At 40.4% G+C, this 27,930-nt stretch overlaps 1 protein-coding gene across 1 annotated transcript; it reads right to left on the reverse strand.

The window, feature by feature from the left end:
* Positions 1–6,903: 6,903 nt before the first annotated feature.
* kcnk12 (potassium channel, subfamily K, member 12) lies at positions 6,904–27,102 on the reverse strand. The gene is made up of 2 exons (XM_039782958.1): positions 26,047–27,102; positions 6,904–11,189 (listed from the first exon to the last, which is right to left on the reverse strand). Exons 1-2 carry the CDS (start codon positions 26,384–26,386, stop codon positions 10,297–10,299), a joined length of 1,233 nt encoding a protein of 410 aa, XP_039638892.1. The 5' UTR covers positions 26,387–27,102; the 3' UTR covers positions 6,904–10,296.
* Positions 27,103–27,930: the final 828 nt, after the last annotated feature.

Consider the following 27,930-nt stretch of genomic DNA (forward strand, 5'->3'; position numbering starts at 1 on the left):
ATTATTTGTCTATCTTAACCCCTCTCTCTCTATCTCTCCTCCCATGGTAATTGAAAGTGCAGATGTTAAGGTTAGGTAATTGCCTCATCAAAAAATGTCACGTTTCCACAAGGACTTTTGATTCTCACACTCTGCCTTTAATCGAAATACGCTCATAGTCTCTTCAGATACTATTAGAGCACTGCAGGCTATTTCAACAAACAGACTTGTGCATTCTGAATAGTTTGATGAATTGGGGGCCACTGGACATGAAATGCATGCACAAGAAGAGGTGGCTGAGTTGAAAAATATCCTTAAGTGACTAAACATATTACTTCCCCGGGTTGAGACATGAATATTAGGGCTGCACAAAATATCGTTTTTTATCACCATTGCGATGTCAACTTGCAATAAACACATTGTGACAGACTGCAACATATTGCGAAAGACACTCAGAGATGTTTTGTGTTAGTTGAAAGAAAATATCAGTAGAAAAGTGCACTTAAAAATGTAACTGTCATTCTTTTTTTTGGTGGTGCCATTTATTTTCAATTCAATGTTCAATTTGTTCAATAAAAAAGATTTTATAAAATTATTTTCTTTCATTTGTTTTAAATTCAACAAGCAATTTGTTTTATTTTAGCAAAATACCGAAAGCAGCAGAACTTTAGTACACTTTAATATCTGTTTATTTATCGCAAGTAATATTGTTATCGCCATATTCAACATTATCGCATATCGCATATTTTCCTCAAATCGTGCAGCCCTAATGAATATAGACTACAGAGCCTGAGGATATTAAAGGCAACTAAAGCAATTAACTTTGTTAGTATAATGGTTATTTAATATGCCTAAAGTTCAATGACAGTTTTACACTTAAGAGTTGTAGGTCAGTTGTCATATAAATGCTTCAAGAGTCCTTCATTTATCCTTTGTTTATTTCAAACAGTCAACCAAAATAAAGACTCATTTTCAACAACAGTATAATTTCTGCACATTAGTTGTCTCGGCTCAGCTCTAACTTTTTTAACATGGGGAGAGTAAATTAATTCAGAGAATATCTAATGCAGCCACAGCTTGATATTCCTTTATCGCCTAAGATCTCAATCTAGATGTAAATTATATGAGAACATTAAAATGACTTAAGTAGAGCACCAACTGAAAATGTAAAAATTTGAATGTTCAGGCCCAAACTTATTTGCTGCCTTATTTCTGATTGAAGGACAAGGCTGGTGATATCATAATATAGTTAATGTATTTGAAAAAAAGGCTGAATAATTGCCTAAAACACCAGGGCACTGTAGGTTTAAGCAAAGTTTACTCGAACAGGAGGAAATAGTATTTTTATTGGGGACTATTTACTGTTACGGCAGGACATGCAGGATTAGGGTTGGGTATCGTTTTTCTTTTTTTTCGATTCCGGTGCTAAATCGATACTTTTAAAACGGTGCCGGTGCCTAAATGGTGCCTGAACCGGTACTTTTCAATAAAGTTAAAAAAAAAAGAAGAAGGAAAAAAATAAGGGTAGTAAACAACAGTCAGTGACTTGTTTATTGCTAAGGCCATGGTCAAAATTAAAGATTTAATAATAATGTAATAACTATAACAATAACAATAACTTATTTCACCAGTATATTGCTGTTGAACCCCAGATGGGAAAAGGGTATTTTACAATTACTGTGAATGCACCACGAGGCTACCTGTTTTAAGTGAATGCACCGTCTATGTTGTTTAATTCCGACAATGGCAGCTGCAAGTGAACGCACCGTCTGTGTTGTTTAATTCCGACCATATAAACATACTGTATATCTATGAATTCCGGCAACGGCAGCTGCTGCGCTGCATTGCAGACTGTTACATCCCGCTGTTGAAGTCCTCCACAGTGAAATACAGTCACACTTTACACTGTTTAACGTTAGCTGTCAGCATTTTACCGGTGTTTAATCCAGCTGCTAGCTAAAGGTAGGCTAACGTTACATGCTGTCAGGTGTAGTGTAAAGTCAAGCACCGAAATGAGGCACCGAAACTTTCGTTCTTATTCGGTCTCGTTACTACCGTTTACGTCGGCACCGGTTCCCTATTGGCACCGAGTTTCGGTACCCAACCCTATGCAGGATTGAGTGCCCACGTTCATCGTAATGAAGGAACACGTCTGTGTGGCTCATTGATGTGTTTTTAATAAAGTTTGGACAACAATGGATCTCTGTGGCACATATGAGCCAGCTATGTCAGGCTACACCGACAAGGGATTTGATGACAATAAGAAAAATATTGAATGTCACCAAACTTATCCTTAAAAGGTTTACTTCAATTACAGTATCGGCTTTCTCTCCCTCTCAAGTCAATAAAAGTTGTGATGGCCATTTCTTGTTGAAGAAGTGATATAAGAAGACAAAGTGGCTCCGAATTACATAACTTAATGTTGAAGACTATAACCTTAAACGTTGTTTTTCCACAGACCTTAGTGCCCCTTTGGCTTTGACTGTAATAATACCTGTCACCGCTCTCTTCTCTCAAGACTGATTGGACAATGTATTTGATTTGACAAGGTTTCAAGAAGAGCATATTCTCAACAGCTTGCCAACCAAATCACTTGAGACAATCCTAAAATGAAGATAAATGGCATTCTATCAGTGTGTGTGTGTGTAGAGAAGTGGTGGAGTCCACTTTATCTCTATCTTCGTCAGTTTCCACAAATAAATGTATCTGATTGCAGTTGCAATGGGGGGTGTTCATATTATGTGAAGTGAAAACTAACTGAAAAAAAGAGGGTGCGGAAACAGTGAGAACAGGCCTTGACAAATGGCAGGGAATCAGAGGTTTCTGCTGCAGTGAAGGATTTCAGGCACATTTCTCTTAACACTTCAGCCTCCTGCTGGAGGTTTTACTGCAGTCCTGTCTCCCTGTGGGATAACCACCACGCTGTTCACACTGTACCGGTGTAGCAGAGAGGTTTATTTGTATGCCGAGCGAGGGAAAACAATGAAAAGATACAAGGATTTATTTCCCCCATAACTGACTAAATGGGAAATAGAGGCAGTTCCAGTTATTTTGTACAAGTCTGGCAACATGCAGATATTCTGAGCTAAACAAAAGCTGAGGTGATCAAATGTGGTTCAGCATATGGAGAGGAAAGACATTCTAGGTGGGTGTTTATTCCTCCAACAACAATATTGGACTGTTTAATGTCCCGACCCATATTAGGCTTCTTGCTAAACAGAAAATTACTGATGAGCACAGACTTTGTGGCACATTTCCTCTAAACAGACTCCTCTTCACCCCTGTGCAGTCAGATAATGTATGTTGTTTTTCAGCATCATTTGCTGGGATCAGACTCATTTCAATAATGAATGCAATTACAGGTCCCCCTTTATGACTAACATCCTGATCGACCCATTACTGAAGAGCCACGCTGTTTCAAGGTCCTTTCAGAAAGCCGTATGTGTTGGAATAATATACAAAATAAATACATGGATCAGTGAAGATCAGCTAATTACACATTATGTTATGTTATGACCGGTAAGGTACTAAACTTTTCTGTCAGTGACAGTTTAGCTCAACAGCCTTTTTTGCAGTTTTTCAGAATTGGTAGAGTAAGTTCTGAATTTTGTTTTTAGCAATTGTGGCACCACTTAATAAGTCACCTTTAATAAAGAGCTTGTAAATTGTAACTATTGTATTTATAAATGGTTAATAACGAATTCACTAAAGCTATATAGATCTGTTAACAGCTATTAATTAGAACACATTTTGGTTTGCCAGGTTGTGAAAAAATCTGGTGCCGTAGGTAGGATTGGGAAGATCCAGGACTTAGCCAAAACATTTGAACATCAACAACTTCTCAGTCCCTCCCCCCTTTCTGCTAAAGCCCAAAATGGTCTCCTAAGCCCCTCCCCCCACAAAGGAGAATGAATGTGTGTGCATGAGCAGTGATTGACACACAGTTAGACACCCCCCCCTGGCCCTGATTGGTGCATCTGAACAGGGAGCGGTGGCTTTTTGCAAATCACATTACAGGCTGTAGGTGGTGCCAGAGTAGCCGGATTTCTTTTTTAATTACCTGCTTCATGTAGTTCTACTCGAACATAGGAGCAGTTTCAGCAAACAGAAAGTTAGTTTTATAAGGCTTACCTACTGCAGCTTTAAAGTGATATTTCAACATTTTGGGAAATACACTTTACACTTCACATTCGCTTTTTTTGCCGAGAGTTAGATGAGAAGATTGATACCACTTTCAGGTCTATGCGCTAAATGTGAAGCTACAGCCAGCAGCCAATTAGCTCAGAAAAAGTGCTACAGCTAGCCTGGCTAAAGGTAATACAATCCACCTACCAGCATCTCTGACGCTCACTAATTAACACATTATGGGCCCTATCTTGCACTCAGCGCAATTGCCTTTGTACACCGACGCATGTATCATTCCTATTTTGCACCCGACGCACAGCGGACTTTTCCCTCCACAGACGCACGTTGGTAAATTAGGGAATGTATTTGCGCTCCCGGGGGCGGTTCAGCGAAAAGAGGAGGCGTGTTCAGGCGCAAAAGTTCCCTGGTGCTATTTTGCAGTTTCAGAAAACAATTCCGCCACTGACCAGGAAAAATCTAGTCTAAAGTCAGTGGCGCTAGTCTAAAGTCAGTAGCGCGTTATTCAGATGCTATTTTAGGGGCGCATGCTTGGCCATAATGTAGTGTGAAAAAGAAAAATATTACTGAAAATGCGCTTTAAGTGTTTGGATAGATCAGGAGACACTTTACAGTACAGTCCTCAAAAAGTCGCAGCATTCTTTGTGGCTTGTTGTGTTTTACACAACATTTCCATGAATCATGGATGTGTTGATGACATAAATGAGGAAATATTAGAGGACTTAAGGAGACGTGATGTTGAACTACGGTGGGATTGGACACTCGATGTGCTCCTGGTGGAGCGGGTGGACGGAGATGGAGTTGGGGGAGGAGGAAGGGGCACAACAGGTGCAGGTGGTTCGTTTGGAGGCCCACGCTGCATGGCTGCAGCAATCCTCTCCAGACTTGAGGAGATGCGCCCGACAGGCCGCAGCAACATCGCCACCCGGCCAAGACGGGCATTTATTACTTTGCCGCATCCCGGACAGCTCCTGCTGGCGTGCGCCAGGCAAATCCTCCGTCATAATAGCAATCCGCCATGGAACAAGCGCGCCTGCTCTTAAAGGGAATGTGAGATGACGCTCTGATTGGTTTATTGCACGTTACGCCCAAACCACACCTAGCTACTTCAGACCAACCCATTTTAGATTTGCGTCGGGCGCAAGAGTCATTTATCCCGCCGGTAAAATAGCAACAGCGCCCGAGATCCACCCACAAAGCTACTTGCGTTTCACGTTTGATACTTGCGTTTCAGATCGTTAAAATAGGGCCCTATATCTTCTTGGTTTAATCCTCACAGAGGTTATGTACCAGACTATTTCTAGGCATTTATATTATCTGCAAACATTTTAATTATGAGTCATTATATGAGAATAATAAGTAAGAAAATCAAAGAAATATCAGTAAATGTCAGTGTTTAGTAGAACCCCTTTTTGTTTCATATAGGTTTTACTTTAATTACATAAATATAAAATTACAATCATTGGTATAAATGTGCAACTTGCAAACAGAATTAATTTGCATACATTAACTGGATGTAACACCACGATGCAAGCAACATGAGACACATGGTGTATAATTATGTTGATAAAGCCAAAGGTCAACATAACTGTGGATCACAGGCACCTGAAATTGTTTTTAAATTGAGATTTAAATGTAGTTTGTGGCTCCGTACCATCATTCTTCATTAAAAAAAAAACATCAGGCTTTCGTCCTGCAAATTTGGAAATTAAGCTCCAAATCAAAGCCAACAATTTGACTCTTGTTAAACATCAGAAGTAGCCAAACAGAGCAGCGATACATCATTCTGTTACCGAACCATTCAGCTGTTTAACACTTGTGCTCCAGCCAAATGTATGTAAATACATTGTGTTCCTGAAACGAGCAGCTTTAACAAAAGCGTTCATGCATTCTTCTTCAGAGGAAACTGGAGCGAGCACAGCGTTATGTATCATACTGTGATCACAAAGAAATAATAGCTTTGCTGAATAAATGATAATATACCATTACCACCATCGACAGCCTTCAAGATTAACACTAACAACATCTCCAGTCTCTGCTTATTTCAAACACATTTATTATGAGCCTTGTAATGGCTATGGAGCATGACATTTTAATGGGGCTATTTTACAGACTACAGGGTACATTTTCCAGTGTGACTACAGTACAATATGTGTTGACTGGAATAAACACTGGCAGCATTAATATTAACAATTCAAGATTAAATTAATGCTAACAACTTTGCTGCGAATCATGCAGCGCTGTGATCCAAGACTGCTATGTTCACCCATATTATGTACTAGTGTAATAGTGTGGGCTTGAAAACGTTGCATCATTTCAATCTAATTTTGTGTTTTGTGTTGAGAGGAATTAAATACAGTAGAAAAAAAAAATCTGCTCATTTAAGATGCATTTCTGCTGATAACAAATATAAACATTCAGCAAATCCTAAGACCAACTGTCTCCTCTTACAGAAGATACAGAGGACAGCGGGGCAGTTAAAACCATTGCAATCAATGGAGATCAATTTTGCGAAATGCAAAAGGTTTATATAGTACAATACACAAGCTCTAAACACTATAATCTTTTCAATAAGGAGCCATTTTGTAATATGCAAGGACTATAAGGAAGTAAGGCAATTGATTTCAAGCCACGCATGCCTTTTAGGTGAGCAAACATTACTCTAAATACTATATTCAATGTCTTGAAAATTTGATGTGTTTCAGGCTTAAGGAAACACTATTTTAATGGTATATTATATTAAGTTGAATATCTTCTGGGGAACTTATGTTTAGGGAAGCATTTAAGATAAAAAATCACAGTCCTTTAATTCTAATTTTCAATCCTTTACACACCAGTTTGGACAAATGTATACATACACACATGCTCCTTGTCAAGGGTAAGGTAAGGATACAATGCAGTTAAACCCCAATGGCTACAAAGGATTTTAATCAATCCTGAAACCTCTTCCATTGTAACCTCAAGCCTCGGAGGGAAAATGAAGGTTCACATACAACATCATTCAGGAATCATTATTCTAGAGAAGTGCCAGCAGAACCTCCCCCACGGTATATTACAGCAGGGGAACACCATTGAATTCATACTACAGTATGTCATTTGCTACAGCATGCCCTTACTCCTGCTCAAATGTCCCAGGTTTTGACACTTTTCTACGCCTGCAATGTCACAGCTAAACAGTGAGGCAACAGACAAACCCCCCTCCCCCGACGCGGCAAACTTCACATCACATCATCAACATACAGTAAGCTTACTCTGTTGGGAGCTGACAAAGGAATAAATTGACATTTTGGGAAATACACATATTTCTTGCTAAGAGTTACCACTCTTATGTTTATGTGGTAAATATGAAGCCACAGCCAGCAGCTGGTTTTCTTTTTGCGTAAACATTGGAAACAGGGAACAGCTACCTGCAGCAACCTATTAGGCTACCATTCTTTGTACAAATTTAATAAAATGAGATATAATGTGTTAATAAGTAAGCTTTAGACTTTTTTCAGCTGGTTAGCTTAACATAGAACAGCTAGGCTGGCTCTCTAATTAACATGTTACATGTTGACAATTTACTGTTTTACTGGGGGCAATGTGGCAGACAATTTCTTGGCTGGCACCAGTTGCAAAACAGCCTCCAAAACAGAATCCAGGATGTTACTGGTCCTGGTCAGGTAAGCTTAGCAATGCTAGTTTTACTTAGCATAAAGACTGGAAACGGGGGAACCGCTAACCTGGAGCTGTCCAAATGTAACAAAATTCTTACCTTGCACGGCAGCTGGATTCTCAAAGATATCACTAGCTATCGAACATATAACACAAATATCCATCTTGTCAGGCTTCAAGAAAGTGGTATCGATCTACTCATCTAACTTTCCGCAAGAAAGAGATACCGGTATGCACATTTCCCAAAATATCAGACTACTCTTTAACACCTGGAAAACCTGTGTTCACTTTGTAACCCTAGTATCCAAAGTATGGTGCATCTTATCAATCTGCTGACTGTGTAAGAGAGACTTTGACTTATTCAATCATTCACATGTAGATTTTTGAAAGCTATATGTAGAAAAATAGACTTTAAATAGTCCTCTGTTATATACATATACAGCTATCTTGTATGGCTTTACCATAATAGCATGCAGGAAAAACTAAGACAAGCCTGAAGATTTAACTACCTGAGTCATTTTCTCTATTTCTCTTGGTGAGACTGGGGAGCAAAGGAAATTATTCAGATCTATGCACAAACAGGATGAAAATCAACGGACAGATCCAGATCCAATTCACGCCTTATTGTAAAAGCGCTTTTTAAGACATTCCAATAATATATATATATATATATATATATACACACACATTTATGGCATGTCTCATCGTATTCACAGTGTAAAGGTGATGAGTGTGAGGAGAGAGCCGAGATCTGCGGGAAAGAGCAGGCAGGAGGGTTTTGGTGCAGTGTGTGTAAAGTGAATGCAGAGATGACAGAGAAAAAGAGGTGAGAGGCCTGGGAGGATATTAGATCTTGAAGATGGACGCCAGGAAAAGTTGAGCCCTTGGCTGAGAGTGCCATTTATTTGGATTGGGCATGAATTTGACACAACCTCCTCTACCTCTACTGCTGCCACCAGCCCCTCTATCTAGTTCTCTTCCTACATCACCGTCTCCCAGACAGGTTAACTATCAACATCTCCTTCTCTGTCTCGCTGTTTAGGAACATCAAACACACATCACAGGGATTTAAATCACAAGTGCCCTGAAAGAGATAGTTGCCGGCAAGTAGGACATCGATCGCAAGGCTTGACAGGGTAGCACAGCATCCTCCGCAAACACCCTCCCTCCATTAAACCTCGGCTACACATTTACACAGAAATTGAGGAAAATCAACCTATGAGGGCTTTAATATCATGCTTTGTTCCACAGTGAGAGTCATTCATCTGCAAAAAAGTCGATCTTCCTTGATGAAAACAGAAAATCTCCCCAAAACATAAATTAATTCAAGCGAGAGGATTTTTGGGGGTTTTGTCTTCCACTCCAGCATCTGAGATTGACCCGGCTACTTTCAATCTGTATCATTTAACATAATGTGCCTACAGGATAACACCATCCATATTTTGCCTCCTCTCCCTCATATTTCACTTCAAACTAACTAAAAACTTACTTATCATTTATTCTGTTTTTACAAATACATAAGTCTACATTGGCATTCAAAGAGTTATTAATACATTGCAAGACTTTATCATTTGTTTTCCTCACAGACAGCTTTAAGCTTGAAAAAGAAGAGAGAGAAAGTGTGAAGTAATGCCTTCTTTTACCCTTCAAGTCAAAGTCTTTGGCCGCCCAAGCATTTTCTGAGCTGATAAGAAGGCCAGTTCCTCTCTCACCATAAATGCATTTTCATTCTTCATTCAACTCTGCTCTTTTCTCCATCTTCAGCAATAAGAAATTACTCTCTACATCCCTGTCGAAATCAGCTACATCACAGCCATGCTTAGATAAACTCTACTTCCCACACTTGCCCACAGAAAGGAAGTCAATCACCTGAGGGTACAACTTGACTCGTGTCAAGAAAGAAATGGGGTTTGCACAATCAATGGAAGGTGTAGAAATGGTGCAAAAAATGCATGATAAGTATAATGCATAGATCTGTATGTGCTATGTCATTCAGTGAATACAATTGTCTTGTTAATATCAGCATTCCATATGTACATTCAAATAAACTGACAAAAGACCAACACAATGAAGATTGCACTGTATACTTCCCCTAACACCACATCATTTCATTTGTATAAGTCTGATATATTGAGCATATATAACAGACCTCTGCAGACTAACACTGACATCTCAGTGATTTGTTCTGGGTTGGGTTTGAGGTTAATGTAATGGGTGATGGGTGGTCCCCACGCTTTCAGATCAACTCATGTTCTTTTGTTGAATCTCTTGTTCTCTCATGCCATCATCATCATCATCATCAAATCATCACCAGAACCATCACCATCATTACCTGTATTATCAACACAGGCTTGTAATTCCAACCAAAAGTATCCAAAAAAATCATGTGTATCATGCATAACAAGTTACACTGGCAATCCATCTCAAAAGCCTTGGATTTTTTCTATGGCGATCAACCTCAGGGTTTGTTACACAGTATGAGAATCAAGAGTTCCCCTAATTCCTGTCTCACTGTGTCCTCTATCTGGAGTTACTCGTCTCTGCCAGCCTGTTGTTCATGATACCGAGGGCGCCAACCCCCCCAGAGAAACCATTATGGCGTGAGCTGCCACAGACTGTCCTGGGATATCCGTTGGCCGACTCAGACAGCTGCTTCTGCATGATGGCCAGCGACACCTTGTTAGAGGCTGCTAAGTCTTTCATAGAGATCATCTCCCCTGATAGTCTGCGTCCCTCAGTATCACTATCACAAGGTCCATCTGAGTCAGACGGCTGGCCAAGTCGACCCTGGCGACCCTTGGAGCCCGGGCGGATGGCATTGCGTCTGCCCAGGAGGGCACTGGCTTTATTGCAGCGCTGGCAAAACAAGCAGCTCATTTTCTCCAAAATCCAGTTGAGCACCTGCTTGATGACAATAGAGATGACATTGAAGAGTGAGTAGATGCAGCACACACCCATTAAAATTAAGAGGAAATTGGCCACTCTGTAGAGGCTTTGGTATTCGTAAGCCGCGCTCTGACTGCTGACAAAATCCCCAAATCCGATGGTGCTGAAGGTGACAAAGCAGAAGTAAAGTGAGTCTAAGTATGGCCAGCCCTCAACAGGGGTATACATGGCTGAAGCACAGCAGGAGATAGTGATGGCTGACAGGCCGAGAATCAGCATCACGTGGTACACAGAGGGCTTCCAGCCGGGGAGGGAGTAGGCTGAGAAGTCATGGCGGATGCCTGGCGGGAGTAGACCACTGTTCCTAATTCGACGCTCCCTCACCGCCTTCATTACCACAGCCAGCAGTGTGATGATGCGCTCCAGGAAGAGGTTAAAGAAGAGGATGGTGGCAGCACAGCCCAGAAGCCCATAAAAGATCAAGAACACCTTGCCTGCAACTGTCACAGGCGTTGTCATCCCAAAACCTGCAAAGACAGAAGAGAGATATCAGACAGTAAGTCCCCTAACAAAGGCCAAAAACACATTTTCACCTACAAGATCGCTTCAAATTCCTCACAAAAAATTACATCTCTTATTGGAGACAAGGGAAGCGATGCTTGAAAGCAAAACAACCTCAAATCTAAATGAGGTTTTTTAATGTATTTTTTTGTCCCATAAAAACAATGTAAAAGAGGGGATTGAGAGGAGTGCACACAAGTAATGTGCAGAAAATACTGGATAATGATTTGTGTTGATACAAGACTGTAATGCTTTCTCTGGAAGATGTTAAGTCATAGTAATAAAAGAGGACAATAAAAAATGGACTGTGGGATAATTAAAAAACAATGTTTTTCATTGCAAATGAAGAGAGCAAAGGGAAAATAACAACATGGGCACTAATCTAAAAAAACAGCATTACTATTAGCAGTATGCTACTGCTTTATTAGCAGTAAACCAAAATAAATGAAATGTTTGGCATCTGGAAGACACTCTAAAGAAATGTCCAATGGCAATGTAAAGTACCATCTTTCACTGAATTCACAGATTTGAATGTGTCCAATATCATGAATTCAGAAAATTGAAATAGTATACTGTTATAAGGTAAGACAATATTAGTACATTTTATATACATTATACATATATATATATATATATATATATATATAATATATAATGTATATATAAAATAATACTATATATATACTAATATATATATATATATATATATATATATATATATATATATATATATATATATATAGGATAATGTAAAGCCATGTAATACTGTATGTACATGCTGTGTTTATTGCTGTTGGTGGGACTGTAAAAACAAGGACTTCTGGGTTATATTTTACATTTTATATACAGTATATTATATATATATATAATATATACTTTATATATTATCCTATATATATATATATATATAATATATAAAGTATATTTGTTTATTTGCATTATGTAAAGACATGTAATACTGTATGTACATGCTGTGTTTATTGCTGTTGGTGGGACTGTATAAACAAGGACTTCTGGGTTATATTTTACATTTTATATACAGTATATTATATATATATAATATATACTTTATATATTATCCTATATATATATAATATATAAAGTATATTTTTTTATTTGCATTATGTAAAGACATGTAATACTGTATGTACATGCTGTGTTTATTGCTGTTGGTGGGACTGTAAAAACAAGGACTTCTGGGTTATATTGAGGGGAGGAGAATGCCAGGAAAAAGCTTAGGTAAGCCTTCAGAATATGTTTTTTTCTCTTGGCTGTGTGGTTTGGCTTCCTGCTATCTTTGGATTTCTTAGTCAATTAGACTGAGTGTTCCAGCTGGGGAAGGGGTTATGAGAGGAAAGGAGAGGAGAGGATGTTTATGGATTCTGCTGCATGTTGAAGGAGCACTTCTCAATCTCTAGGAGCGTCACAGGTGCAGCTCTGACTTTGCAGCTACAGCGCAGCTCTGATATTAACATTAGCTGATGAGTGTCTTGGTATTTGAGCACAACATTGTTTACTCTTTTTCCTCCCCTCATTACAGGTTATGGCCATAGTGTGGACATTTGCTGTAAACCGTCCAACCAAAGAGTGACGTTTCCTACTTGGACTGTTTCAACCGAAATATCCAGTATTTCACATGATACAAGACTACATAGTATATAGTCTACAGTCATGCTAGTAGCTCCATATGTGATGCACCAAAGTCAGTAGAATTCTTCTTATGGGGACCATAAATGTCTGTACAAACAAACCATCCAATATTTGTTCAGTCTGGACCAGAAGGGAGGATCAAGTCAAGTCAGAAAAAACAAATATATAATATAATATATAATATTGTGCAACATAAATATTATTGTTCTATAATATATATTCTTATAATCTTGTGACCCTTGAGATATCTCATTTGTCAGGCCATACTTGATTTTATCATCACAAAACATCAATCTATATTCTAAAACCTGTAACACTTGTTCTTCTTCACTATAAATTTGCTGTTCTTATGTGTACACACACAACCACACACACACACAGACACACACACACACACACACACACACACACACACACACACACACACACACACACACACACACACACGTTGTCATTTCCCCCCCTTCTCCACAGAACAGCAGATGGTCTATTTGTCAACAAATAAAATCGTGCTGAAAGATCAACCAGTTCACTTCTAGGCCAAGGTTAAGTGATTTTTCCATCATGGCTATCCTCCATTTCAGTCTTCTGAGAGCATTAGGGCAGCGCTTTCCCCCCACTTTTTTCACCACCATCTTTGTCAGGTAATAAATGGCATCAATATCGAGACAATACTTCCTTTATGATACCCAAAATGGCTTTTTTGACCTTATCTTTGGCCCTGAAAACCACTCTCCTGTGGGTTTGCTGTTGACATGCCTGGTCATTTAGATCAACACTGATTGATACAGATTGTTTTATAGAGACAAGAGGGAATATAACCCCCACATGTCCACACATATACACACACCTTGCGGCCTTAAACACACCAGGCACTGAATGATCTGGTTTTGTCAAAGATATAGTTGCAAAGTTCAGTAACAGACATTTGGGTAACAGAAAGGTGAGGGGCAGTGATTAAGCCCTATTTGATAGTTAATTAATTAGCAGCCCAAGTCTTTTTAACCCAACTGAATAATTGGAAGAAAAAAAACAGATTACATCTTCTAAGCGGGCACAGAGACAGTCTTCCGCGCCATCTCTCATTACCAAGTAAATTACCTAAGAGAGGAAAAGGCACCAGGCATTGATTCAGTGTAGCATTTCAGAGCCATTACTCCAGACCACTGTGTCAAGATGCATTAGGGAAAACAGAACAATAATAGAAAGCAAAAGGCAGGCAAGCTAAAAAAAACACTGTCTTTGTGACTTTACGCACAAGGACTTTAAAACCCTTAATTGTTACATAGTCGCCACTCCAGACCAATTAAATGATCCTGCTGCTGCTGCTGCTGACCTTAGTGAACACTTTATTCTTTCCACTGTGTCCAAGCCAAAATGAGTCATTTAATTCAGCAGAACTTGATATAGCAGGATATCACATGTGTGCTAATCCAATTAAATCAGAGCCCATGGAGAATATTTATTCATTAATATTAAATACAGTATTCTCAACTCAACCTAGAAAATGATGTTATGCTCTAACGGCTAATGATGCTTGCACACATAATCACACACTGGAGATTCAACCAGAAGGAACGTGATGGAAATGGTGCCATTAGTATCCATTAATTAGCGCTTGACAGTTTTGAGAGGAGAAGAAGAAGATGCTCTAACGTTTATCAGACAGTGGGGGGATTCAAATAGATTGTTCCTAAACTGTAGTGATCTCAGGGTTATGATCAGATTTGATCAATTTCAAATCAAACGTACTCAGCAGCAATCACAGAGTCGACACAGTTTAGACCGAGCAGCTCTCGTTACAGTCCAATGGCAAATTACACTGGCCCATTATGTTGTGTAGTAAAGTCAGGACCTAAACAAATAGCACAAATTACTCAGTGTTGCTAATAGTAGTATTGATGGACTCTGCACTGCATTTGCTTGCTACACTCAGTAATACCACTCGCCATCATAACCCGCCACTAAACAGTAACCAATCATCAGATTTTACACCAAAGGGCCGCTCTGAGTGAAGGAGACCTGGTCAAAATCTACAACGCTCAACAGCTGTTTCATTACTTGAAAAGTCTTAAGAATGGAGTTAACAGCAGCTATTAAATCGGAATCTATGAAGCTCTCCTAGTCAGGCAGAGGGACACATCCGCTGGCAAGATATGTTAAATTGTGCTTTGTTTGTTTAATAGCAGTCTGTGTATGAAAACAATGACGCAGTAGAAGTTATTTCCCAATAAGAATACAAACATACATATACAAACACATATTCTAAGCCATTTTCATAAGTGGAAATGGATGAAACTGGCAATATTCTGTCAACAAATCCCATGAAAAGAGAAATTTCCCTCAGGAGTTGTGAATATTGGACTTACATTTGCCAGGTAGCCAGAAACAGACTCCAATTAAATGATAATGTTGCTCTGTGTCTGCTGGATGTGTCAATAAGCAGCTGTTTGCTAGTAAGTTCGCCATATCAACTAGAAATGATAATGTGTTGTACTTACAGTTTGTTTCTGCTGCCCCCAAGTGGCCCGAAAAAATATTCTGCAAATATATCTAGTTTAATCTTTAGTAAAAGCTAAATTATATTTGTTTGTGATATTTCTAGTGAGTATTTAGGGCAGCTGGACAGTGTTTGACTCATGTTCATCTTAATGAAGGAACATGTCACCCAGTACAATGGTGTGGCTCCTTGATGTATTTTTAATAGTTTATGGACAACAATGGAGCCCAATGGCGCAGAGGAATAAGCTACATTAAGCTTTGGCTACACAGGCAATACTTGTTTAGTAGGGATCAATTTGTTGTTGGTGTTGGCTTTTACATGGGGTTTGTTGACAATAAGAAAATATAGAATATTACCAGACTTAAAATGGCAGTTTATGCACATCATTTCTAAAGGAAACATTTGTGAACAGTCCAACTGGCAAGGATACATTATTAAATTGTCAATCACCTTTGAGCTGGTGGCAAAGCAGCACCTTTTACAGAACAAAGTATCCTGAAAAAGAAATATTGATTCACTTTCCTAGCATCAAAAGCGAAGCACATTTCAGTCTCATGTTATCAACAACACAATACAGGAGACACATACAGCAGAGCCAGTTCAAACGGGCCAAAGCTCCACAATAGATAGCCACATGAGAATAAAGGGTAGCTAAAAGCAATCAGTCATGTTTGTTTTTGAATGAAGGACACGTGTTGTACATTCACCTGTCTCTCTGAGCAGTACTGAATCTGAAGGTCATCCCCCCACACAACTCCCAGATGGCCTGACAATTGTCCCAAAATTCATTTATGTGGCTGTTTTGTGAACCAAAAATCTATTCTTTGCCTCCTATGGCCTCCCAATGTCCCCAATTAATGAGCTTAAAAGCAAGGTCCCAGTCAAGCCACTGGTGGGAATACTTAAATTGGCCTGATAGGAGCGTCAGCAGAAAACGCCACGTCCCTCTGATGACTGTGTTTCTGTGACGAAGAGGAAATCATTTGTCATGGGGTGGCGTGGCAGGGGTCTGCGGACAGGACAGAGGGCTGAGGAAGCAGCAACATGGCCAGACCTGACACATCCTCACCACACCATCTGCTGAGGAGCTGCCAGGATTACTGGCAGACTGGATATTAATAGGAACATTCACACTATGCTGCCAGTTTTACAAAAAGCAGATGATAGAATAGGTCACATACATCATTGAGATGCAGCTACATTGTTGTGTCTGTGCACTGCATGCACAAATTAAACAAAGGGCCATAGTAATATAAAATAAATAAATAAAAAAATAAAAAAAGTCAACAAATGCAACAATAAATCTATTGAGGCAAAACAATGTGGCTTTCACAACCAGCTCATTCACAAACACAATATAGGCGATACATTAATGATATTTATTCTGCATGTCAAAGCATTGATAATGAGTATTGTGGGTTACACATGACTGTGTAATAATTAGAAATAATGGACTGAGGTGACATGTAGGTAACAGTCCTTAAAGCCAGTCGACACAAAATGCAAGAGTAACAGCTCAGATAATTACTCACTGTTCGAAGTAACAAGCTAGCATCTACAGAGCAACACAAACCTGTTTAATTAAACAATCTAAAATATCTTTTTCTCATTTTGTGATTTGTTTGGCTCCTCTGTATCTGAATCGAGTCCAGTGTTTTAAATTGTATCTCGGTACTTAATTCACCGGCAAAGAGAGCCAGGAGGATTGATGACTCCGCCGCTGCCTGCATTGATTCATTGTCAAAAAAATATGCTGCATTGTCTTTGGATCTGCACCAACATGTAATATTGTTTTCTTCATTTTTCAATCTGTTTTTCATCTTCGCAGAATTGCAAAAGAACTGAAAAGACACATGGAGTCCACTGTTATGCAGTTTTACAGTTAGGTGCCTATATAAACAAAATTAAAATCAAGATTCATGTGGCTTTATAGTCCATCTACAAACGGTTACACAGGTTTTGTCCTTTTATGTGGCTGAGGAGTCATTCTCTCGTCAGATTATTAGCTTCTCTCTGAATGATTTCAAGGCTGAATGTCCTTGTGCGTCCTATTATCTTGTACTGTATGCAAAGTCAATGTTTGAGTAAAAGCTTAGCTACAAGCCCTCTTGTATTATTCCCCAAAGTAAACACACCTGTCCAGGTGGAGCTTTTGAAACACTGGCACCCTCAGATCAGTGTGATAAGCCTCCATGTTCAGCATAATAGATAATACAGATTTGGTGCTCATACAGTATGATGGTAACGCTACATTAAATGCACTGTACTGTATATGTCGATTTTTAGCCATCACACGAAAACAGTCAAATCAGATGACAGCAGGAAATGAATGCTTGACATTCAGCAGATATTCAATTTAATGTTTTTTCATTACTGATAATGTGAGAGCACAAGTCCCTGAAATTTAAGGCTAGGCAAACTCTGGTTCCTGTTAGTGACAGCTGCAATAATGATCTTGAATCGCAGACAAACCACAGCAAGCTGCCTCAGAGAAATAAAAAGGCAATGCTCTGTTGCTCACAATTAAATTGTATTTTACTTTCTATTAACTAAATGTGCCCACTATGAGTCTGAGACTCTGCCAGAGGCTGCCAGCCTGGAGGTAGCTGAATTATTTGTGAATGCTGGCATGAGGACAACATATATGCATTTCAACACTTTCAGTGTTGTCCTGGTATTTTCCAGGGATAATTGTTTCACAATCAAAATGTATGCCAAATAAATGTGTGTCTAAGTGGCAATAGGCTGAGAAGTATGTCTGCTACTTGATTTATTGATTAATTTACTTGAATGATTTAAATGATTGTGCTGGCTGGACTCCAGCTGATCTGCACAGTGGCCAGTGTGGATTCTCTGAGAATCTAACACGGTTTTACTGAAATAAAGGAGTGCGGTTGTGTTTCCTTTAATCCGAATAGATTGGTGTACGAAAAATTCAACATGAGTGGCCTGCATTTAGTTTCCAATTTTTTAACAAAATGTAATGTTTGAAATTCCTGTCATTTCTCTTTCGAAGACAGATGTTTAATATGCAATGACTCCCACTAGTATGCCGCCCATGATCTGAAGCTCCACGGATGATGTAGTGCTCTGTCAATGTTTTCATCTTGGCAGTTGAAATATACAATAATGCAGCATGTCCTCCTGTGTCTCTCTGCTCTCACACAAGCAGCCCCTCAGAGAAAGATGGACAGCTGCCAAATCACACTGTTCGCCAACTTGCTATAAGCTTATTAACATTGATAACTATTTATATACACGACTTCGAGATGCAGATAAATGTTCTGCTGGGGCAGAAGTGGAATCTGCAGGCTTTCTGCAACATGACGACGCATTCAACTGGGATTTTACTGCGTCAAAGGTTGCCAACCAATCCAAAAGACTTTTGTGCTTATGGGAAAAGTTGAAACTCTCGTAGCTGCAAGTCAGCATTGACGTCAGCACCAGCGCAAATCGGGTCGTAGGAAAGACTGATGATAATCAAAATATATACATCAGAAAATAATTTAAAATGGATTAGCCCTGACAGGAAGCAGGTCAGAGGACTGCAGAGTGCAAAGAGAACACATAGTTTATTCTCTCTTTGTCTTGGCCGGTGCAAAGAGCAGAATCAGTGAAATGCTAATCAGTTCGAGGAGGAGCAGGAAGCCCAGCAAATCTGCTGTGTTCTCTAAAATGATCTTGGTATCACTTGGCCATGATTATTTGAGTCTGTGAGTTACTGTACGGGTGTACATAGGCGAATGTGCGCTTTAGCAAGTCAGAGCAGATTTATGACCCGCTGTGACAGAGCGCAGAGGTGTGCACAGCCATCCCTTACAGCAGCAGTTAAGTAAGATGGGGATTTATTGAAGCCAGTGCTCCTCAGCAGGTTTGCCCTACTCCCCCACCCCCACACACACGCACGCACATGCACTCACGCATGCACACACACACACACACACACACACACACACACACACAGTAAGGAGAGAAACTGGCAGAAATGGTGGGATACAATGTTTTTCAAGCAGCTGTGTGTTATCTGGAATTGCTGGATTGCATTCAACAGTTATTATTTATATATATACAGTTTTTTTTAATAATTCATTGTTCATGCATTTACCAGTTTGCATCCAAGCTAGCAGCATGGCTCTAGGGATATTTATGATGGTCTGTCGGTCCACCACTTTGGTCCAGACTGAAATACTTCAACAACTATTGGGTGGATTGCTATGATATTTTGTACAAACATTCATGGTATCCTAATGACTTGGGTGAATTACTTTGAGGCTGCCTGCTGCGGCTAGAAACAAGGTTGGTGAGAGCGGTGAGAGTGAAGAAAAATAGTTAAAGCAACACTAAAGCACTTTTCCCGCTTAAGTCCCCCTACAGGTTGGAAGCGGAATTGTCCACTACATTACATCATGCAAGTTTGCCAGATTGGATAGCGGATCTGTAGTTCGAATGAGACATAATGAGACATTACGACAGCAGATGGAGAATTCCGCTTCCGACCTGTAGGGGGACCGAAGCAGGAAAAGTGCTTTTAGTGTTGCTTTAACAAGTGGGCAGTAAAATGCAGACAGGCCTATTTTCTTTATTTTTTACAATGTTAATACAAAAATATTTTTAGTGCAGCTTTACTACAGAAATTAGGTATATTGCACAGCAACTCAATTAATTAGTCTTCTGGAACATCTATGCAGCAGTGGTGCAGTTTGGCTCCACTTCCTCATTGGGAATTGTTTTGCTGAGCGTCTGAACTGCACACAATCTAAAGAGACCCCCGGTGCCTTTCATGTGACCGAAGGCCCTCTGTTCTCCATTTTTAACAGTGACATTTCCTCTGAGTCTGTGATTTCACAGCGCAGCCCGGGAGATCTAAAGAGAGAAGAGAGGGAAAAAATGACGGCAGCAGAGACGAGGTAAGGAATAGAGACTGACCGGCTTCAAAAATGGTTCTGTTAAACGAACTATAAAGTGATCATCCCATTATGTAATGCACTGTTTGTGTAATATGATCAGACTCTATTTTGTCCCCCAGAAACACTCTGTATAAAGAGATCATAATGATTGAAGGAGTGAATCCCGATAAGTGAGTGCACTGTAGTGATAAACAGAGGGGCAAAGTAGTTAGATTTGAGATTGATGTTAGACAGGAGTCAACACTGTCTGGGACAGCAACAGTGCTGAAATGAGAGACAGAAGGCAAGAACAAACATCGCTGTGCATCGATGAGTCTGCTTTCACAGATTGCAAACCTTTCCCACCCACCTCCTGTAAGCACACTCATAACATACACCAACGGTAACAACAACACAGATGGTTTTGTCCCAGCGAGGCAGCACAGAGCGGTTAATCTAAATACGAACACGACATCAAAGCAGAAACACAGCCTGCCTTCAGGAATCCATGGAGTCTTTCACGTGACATTTCAAACTGCTTAAATGCCAAACGCACGCTCTGCCAGTCTGAGGTGACATTGTCTTGCAACCTCAGAGACTCAAGAATTACAGGGTGCAGTACAGCACACTACAGAGAACAGATCTGGTTTGCAGTTTCATCCCAGATACATGGGCCCAGGTCAGACAAGCGTGTAATAGTCGCAAGTGTTTCTCTATGAGACTCTGCTGCCAGATCAGCACTTTTTAAATTGGCACAAGAAGACGAGGAAGAGAACACCCACTAAACCATTAGGATTGATTGTTTACTTTACACTGCACAATGAGGGCAAGGACTGTGTGATTGTCATTTTTCTAAATCTTTCCTCGCGTTCATGACATAACAAGCTTGTAGTTTTCTTCAGTTAACAAAATAAAAAATTATTTATCATAACATACTTGCTTTATCAACTGAAAATATCGTCAGAATGTATTTGTGTGATCTCGAATAATTACTCTTCGATGCCGGCAAAGCAATGCTTTTTGCGTTGAGAATACAAGATCATTATTTTGTAATAACGAGAATACAAAACCTGACAACCAATTGCCGCATATCCTCTCTTGCCTCCTGTAGTGGAGGACAGAGCTATTGTTCATTAACAGGACTCTGTAGTCTCTGCTGAACATGTAACATTTGTAGTGAGACAGACTATATTAAGGTGTTGAGGTTCATTTCATTTAGCAGGATGGTGCAGCTTCACTGTGGGGTAACACGGATTTGCCTGATGTTGAAGCTATAAAATGAAATCAAATTTTTGCACATAAATGTGATGTCCCAAACACAGCTGGACAAATTCTGCAAAGTTATGGGTTTTGGCACCCGGTCTTGGCTTTTACAGCAAAATGTTAACTGACTGTCTATCATATTTCAAACTTAAAAGTCTTTTCACTGACACTATTTGCCCAGATTTGGCTAAATCTGAAGGGAAGTTACACTCTTGCACTGTGTTCTGAGGTTATAGGCCATGCATATATTACAGTAGCTTAATGAGGTTGCTATGGTCAAATGTCAAACTACTGTTCCAAGTCCATTTAATACAGAACTGACTGGACAAATCCAGCTAAATGAAGTGTACACAACAACACCTCTACAAAGAGCAATGACACAAATGCTACTCTACTGTTAAGTTTATGCTGTTAATATTGTTCATACTTTATGTGTCAGGCCACTTAAGGGCAGCAGGACAAGCTGTAAATATCAGCAGTTTGTGAGAGAAGAGACAATGTCTGTCCCAGTGTATCCTGAGGACAGCAGAGCGCCCTGTCATCTTGCTGCAGCACAGCTCTTTACAGCTGGAGTTTAGCAGGATTTTCTCTTCTCTTAACTCCCCTGACATTTACTCTCATTTTGCAAGTTATGGACTGCATGTATGTTAAATCACGCCTCATGGCATGTGGGTCTGTATTGTGCAGTGTGTTAAACTGTCCTATTTGCCTTGTCTGCCTTTGTGACTTCTCTGAGTGGGTGGATATGAGTGGATTGAATATAGAAGCTGCAGTGGCTGCCAGGGGCAAAGAAAGACAGGACAGAGTCAATCCCCAGGAATAAATAGCCATGAATAGTATAACTGCAGAACAACTAACTGCCCTAACTGACTTGTCCCACTCACTCTCAACTGGGGCTTGGTACCAAATTCAATAATTTTTTGGCACCGACCAAACTGCTTCCTTAGTATCGAAAAATGCCTCGTCATTCAATACCAAATGTCAATACCTAAGGAGTAAATCTCATCAGCGTCAGTGAGCCAATAAGCATGCAGCGTTCTTCTACCAAGATCTAATAATGTTTGGGATTGGCTGTCTAACGTAATCCTGCAGGAAAAACTCTGTTACGCACAGAGATGGGGCTCACATAGTAGGAGCTGAAAAATAAAGGATTTGTGCCGTCTTTGTGTCTTTTGTTTTTGTTGAAATTTATTTTATAAAATTGGTATCAAAAAAAGTATCGTTCAGGAACGGTATCGAAGTCATGGTATTGGTATCGGTACTGGTTTTGAAATTGTTTAAACGATAACCTCCCCTATTCTCAACAAGTTAAAAATCTCAGATCAGACAGCCATCACTAAGTATAGTTGATTCTGTGATTATCCCCCCTGTAAGCACTTCAAAACTGACAAAGTATTTCTCCAAAATGCCATCTTAGCACCTTACAAGGAGACCTAAGGCCCTCAAACGGCTGCAGAGAGCTGTCCTAATTGGCAGTCGGCAGCTATCAACCAGCCTTGAGGGTTATATATAGCTTTCCTATTAATAGAAATTCTGTTTACAGAGCAGACTCTTGTGCCCTCTTTAATGAGCATGCAAACAGTAAAGCTGTGTCTGGAAATGTAGGGCAGGACAACAGCAAGAGTTGGTTGTAGACAAAAACTCTTCAATCCAACGCTTTAACAAAAAGAGAGCACTAGCACACTAGCGACTCTGTGGCGCCCACTCACTTGTATAAAGTGAAATAATAAATAATTGCCAAGCACAAAATCCCAAAAAGTTTTCTAGCTCGCAAGTTTGCATCTGCATTGTGTGCGGCCCACTGCACATGTGCATTAGTGTTTCTCCCACTCGCCCCATTGACTTTATATTGGGACGGCGTCATGCAAATAAAAATAGCTTCTCTAAGCTCTGGGAAAATTGTACATATACAAAGAGTAGTAATAGACTGTTTTGCAATTTTTTATATATATAATTCACATTATACATCCATGTGTGTAATAATAAGTAATGTTTACCTTGGTCACTATTTTAGTTTAGCATGTTAGCATTGTTAGCAAAATTACAGCTGAGGCAGATGGGGATGCCATTAGTTTTGCAGGTATTAACAAATAATATAATAAATAATAAAATTGTGTTCCAAATTACATGGTAATCCATTCTAGGCCTAATAGTTGTTGAAACATTTCAAATGACGATAGAGGAAAAATCTGAGGAAAGTCAGTACAATTCATCTTCTGGGCACCATGGACACTTGCACTAAATGTCATGGCAATACATCCAATAGCTGTTATTTCAGTCTAGACTAATGTGGTTTATCGACTGATCGACAAACCAATAGATTGACATTGCCATCCCTTGAGCGACGCCACCAGCATGGCAAAAAAGTTGAGACTGAAAGCTTATTCTGTGACCTTGGGAATTGTATTTCTTGTTTTGTTGTCAGCTGAGAACTTCCTATGTCAACTTTTAAGCCAACATGGACAGCAAGTCCTTAGAGTGCTTCAATTTGCTTAGATTGTTCTCGTCAAAAAAAGGTAAAGATCTAAAGAAAAATGTAAAAAAACAAAAACATTTTGTTGCATTTGTTTAGACTATACTTAGGAAAAGCTAAAATTTACTTTTTGTGTTTCCTGCAGTATTTCTTACACAACACACTCGATGTGGTGGCTGTTGAATCTGGCCAAAACTCTTGGTAAATAATCACCTCAAGTGACCACGGCTTCACTTTCATTCTTCAAAGCGATGATGTGGAGGCACATCAAGGGGAGCAACAGTGTCACTGCTGATTTGAAGCCTCTGCCACAGCAGAGTCAGAGGCGAGAAGTGTTTGGGAGGAGTGTCTAGAGTGCGCAGGGGGATGCCACTCTGATAAAGAGTTTTGTGGGGAGGCCCCCAAATCCCTTTTATATCAGCGGCTCACAGGCATACAGAAAAAGTAGCACACAAGCCGGAGGGATGGTGGGCGGTGGAGATCAAAGCGAGATGGAAATCCAGACAGAAATCCATGCAAACATATGAAAAAGATAAATAGTGAAGAGAGACATCACCTTTTCTTCCCCCGAGCAGCTGAGTCAGTTTAAATGATCTTGCTTGTCGGGGGATGATTTTGCTGCTGGTGCATGACAACTGGAGCCCAAAGGATTTGAACCTGCCTCAGACATGTTCACAAACACAGCTGCTGTGGTTCCCTCCTGTGACTGGGTGAGCTGAGAGCACAGGCTGCCTGAGAGCTCTGCATTTGTGTATCTGAGAGAAGAAGGTGGGAGATCTACTGTAGCAAAGCGTTCATGACAGGTCTACAGTTAATAAAGTTCTGACGTCTAGCTCACCCAGTAAGAGCGTGCGCCCCATGTAGGCTGAGTCCTTTGCAGTGGCGCGGGTTTGAATCTGACCTGCTGCCCTTTGCTGCGTGTCATTCCCCCACCTCTCTCCACCTTTCCTATCTATCCACTGTCACTATCTAATAAAGGGAAAAGCCCCCCCAAAAATAATCTTAAAATAAAATAAAGTTCTGACAGGTTTCCTGCTCATGTCGATCCAACGCTCCCTATGCAGCCACGTATAGCCTTTAGTTCTTCTTATCACTCTCCTCGCCTCAGTTTTCAATTAATAGGAGGCGCCAGAGGTATCAGTGTATGTGTGTGTGTGTGTGTGTGTGTGTGTGTGTTCAGGGCAAGGTCAGAGATAGACAGCAGCTGTCAGCTCAAATAACTACCTGAAGTGTCTTCATTTGCTTGTTCACCCGTTCTCACTCACTCACTCACTCTCACTCACTCACTCACTCACTCACTGTGGCTCCATCAGTGAGGGAGGGGCATAGGGGTTGGCGGGTGTTGGAGCCATCAGGCATGCAGTGCACCACACCATTGGCCCTCGGGGTGCCCTGCAAGGGACACTTGCTCTTTTGTGACCTATCGCACGAGTAAATGTTAAATGAGGGGGAGCAGACGGGGCTTCTCATTGACATTCCTGTTGGCCTGAATGGAAATAATGTGGCAAAAAAGACTGCACCCATGGGTGCTGTCCTATAGCCAGGGACGAGTGTGCCGTTCCTGGCAGGCGAGTCAGATGTCGCCCCTGTTGCCAAAGTCCCTCACAGCCAAGATGTAACACATGACTGGAAAAAACAAAAATGTTAATCTGCTATTCTGTATGTAAGCCAGTGGAAAGAAAGCAGCCTATGGGGATGGCAACTCCAGTGCTTTTGATATCCAGACTGTCAGTAATGATATGATTATTTAACAAACAGAAGCCACATTAATATGAAACATTCTCTAACTTATTTGTCTCAAATGTGGCTTTTTCAGTGCATTTCTTCCCAAATTTGATCATCAATTTAGACTCCCATGACTACTAAATGAAAACTGTCTTAATGGTGTGAGCTGATTACTATGCATCTATTTGTAAGGCTTAATGTGGGCTTGGCTACATATGGTTTACATGTTACATACATGTTTTTCAACAAGTATTTATAGGACACCATGGCTGTAACCAAATGGACACAATGGGAAATCAGCGTATGTTGCATAGATCACCCACCTATAGTCGACACCACAGTTCCAACAAAATAAAAAGCCCCTGTAAAATCCCATCGTGGCCTCAGAGCATCAGCCCGGATCCCTGCGGCGATGGCAGCCTCGTACTCCCGCAGAAAGGAGTTGAGGTCCTGCAGGCTGATGTTGAAGGTCTCACTGAAGTTGAGGAGCGTCCCGTTCCAGCGGCCGTGAGCCCGCAGCTCCGAAGGCCTCTCTATGGCCGAGAAGACTGCAGCGCCGCACAGCAGGTACAGTACGATGAGGACGGCGAGCAGCACGAAGCGGCCGTTGTCCTCGTTGAGGTGCAAGGAGCGGCAGCCTTGCAGTCGCTGGCCAGGCATCATCCAAATTTCAGCACCACGCGCGCGTCGGACAGCGACAAGCTCCACATCGGAGACGGCATTCACTCGTCTGCAGGTGTCCTCTGGAAGTCACTTCCCTGCACTCTCACTGCACTTCTACAGGCAACATTTCCTCTACTTAGCCCACCACGTTGTCCCATTGTAGTTGTGAAGTGATTTTATCTGTAGCTGATGGAAAAAACGCTCCACTTGTGGATGGAAGTCTGTAGATCCACGAAAGAGTTCATAAGAAAAGCTGCCGGCGCATTGTTTCATGATGGATACATGTTCTCTTACAGTTGTGGCAATGCAGTTTGTGTGAAGTGGACTGCAGCTTCAATCCAACCGGACGCGCTGAACGCTTCTTTGTGCAGTGGAAGCAAGCAGCAGTAGTAGTATCCTCTGGGTCCCCTGCACCAAAATCTTTCACTGACGCTGGAAATTATGCAAGTTACAGATTTATGTGCCGCAGGAAAAGCCCGTTCCCGCTCTCACATAAAGTCAACTAACCTCAGGCGTGCTTGGTCTGGAGAAGTGTAGAGCTGCAGCTTTCATGTGGACGTTACAGTGGCACATTGCGTCCTATGTGGTGAGATATCTCTTCGCTACAAATCGGAGACGACAGCATCCCGCCACTGTAGAGGAAGGGCAGCAGATAAAAGGAGACATGTAGGTTGTGCACTTGGCTGAGGGAAAGGAGCATCCCCGTGCGTCCTAATTGGATGTCTCCAGTTAACAGAGGATTTACATTTTCACTTTAGTCCAGCCGTGTTGCCTTGTGCCATGCGCACTGGTTACTCACTTTCTGCACACCGTGGGCACTAATGCAGAAACAAAGGTATACTCCTGAACTAAAATGCTTCAAAACTTTATCAAAGCTGCAACCAGAGCCAAAACAATACAGCATTACAAGTAAAAATCTCGCATAGTAGTATTACAAGTAAAATGACTTATTATGCAGCAAAATGTCTGCTGTTGGAATTAGATTTTAATTGGTTATATATTTGATTATCATTACAGATGCATACACGAAGAGTAAAGAAGTAGGCTACTGTTGTTGCAACTTGAGCTAATTTGAACTAATTTATATACCAGTACTATAATGCATCGTATTTAGGGCTGCCATTGTTTTCATTTCGAATGATCTCACGATCATGTACTCAATAATCAATTAACCTGTTGGTCTGTTACATGTCAGACAATAGCTCGGTGAAAATGCCCATTGCTATTTCGTAGACATCAAGGCAACATACAGTTAAACTAAATTAATTTACTGTGATATAAAACAGTTGAAGCTAAAACCAGATAACAGATAGGCCTAATCATATTTTACAAAGTGATCATATGTAAAATTTCGATCTGCAGAGTAAATATAACTGTCAAATAACATTAGTGGAGTAAAAACTATGATGTTCTCTCTGAAATGTACAGTGGTGGAGTAGAATTATAAAGTATAGCACAAAATGATCAAATGTTCTTAGTTACTTCCCACTACTGGAAATAACAATAAACCAGAACATAACATTACACAAGTATCTGTCCTAAGC

Source organism: Perca fluviatilis, chromosome 19, assembly GCF_010015445.1.
Source record: "Perca fluviatilis chromosome 19, GENO_Pfluv_1.0, whole genome shotgun sequence".
NCBI lineage: Eukaryota > Metazoa > Chordata > Actinopteri > Perciformes > Percidae > Perca > Perca fluviatilis.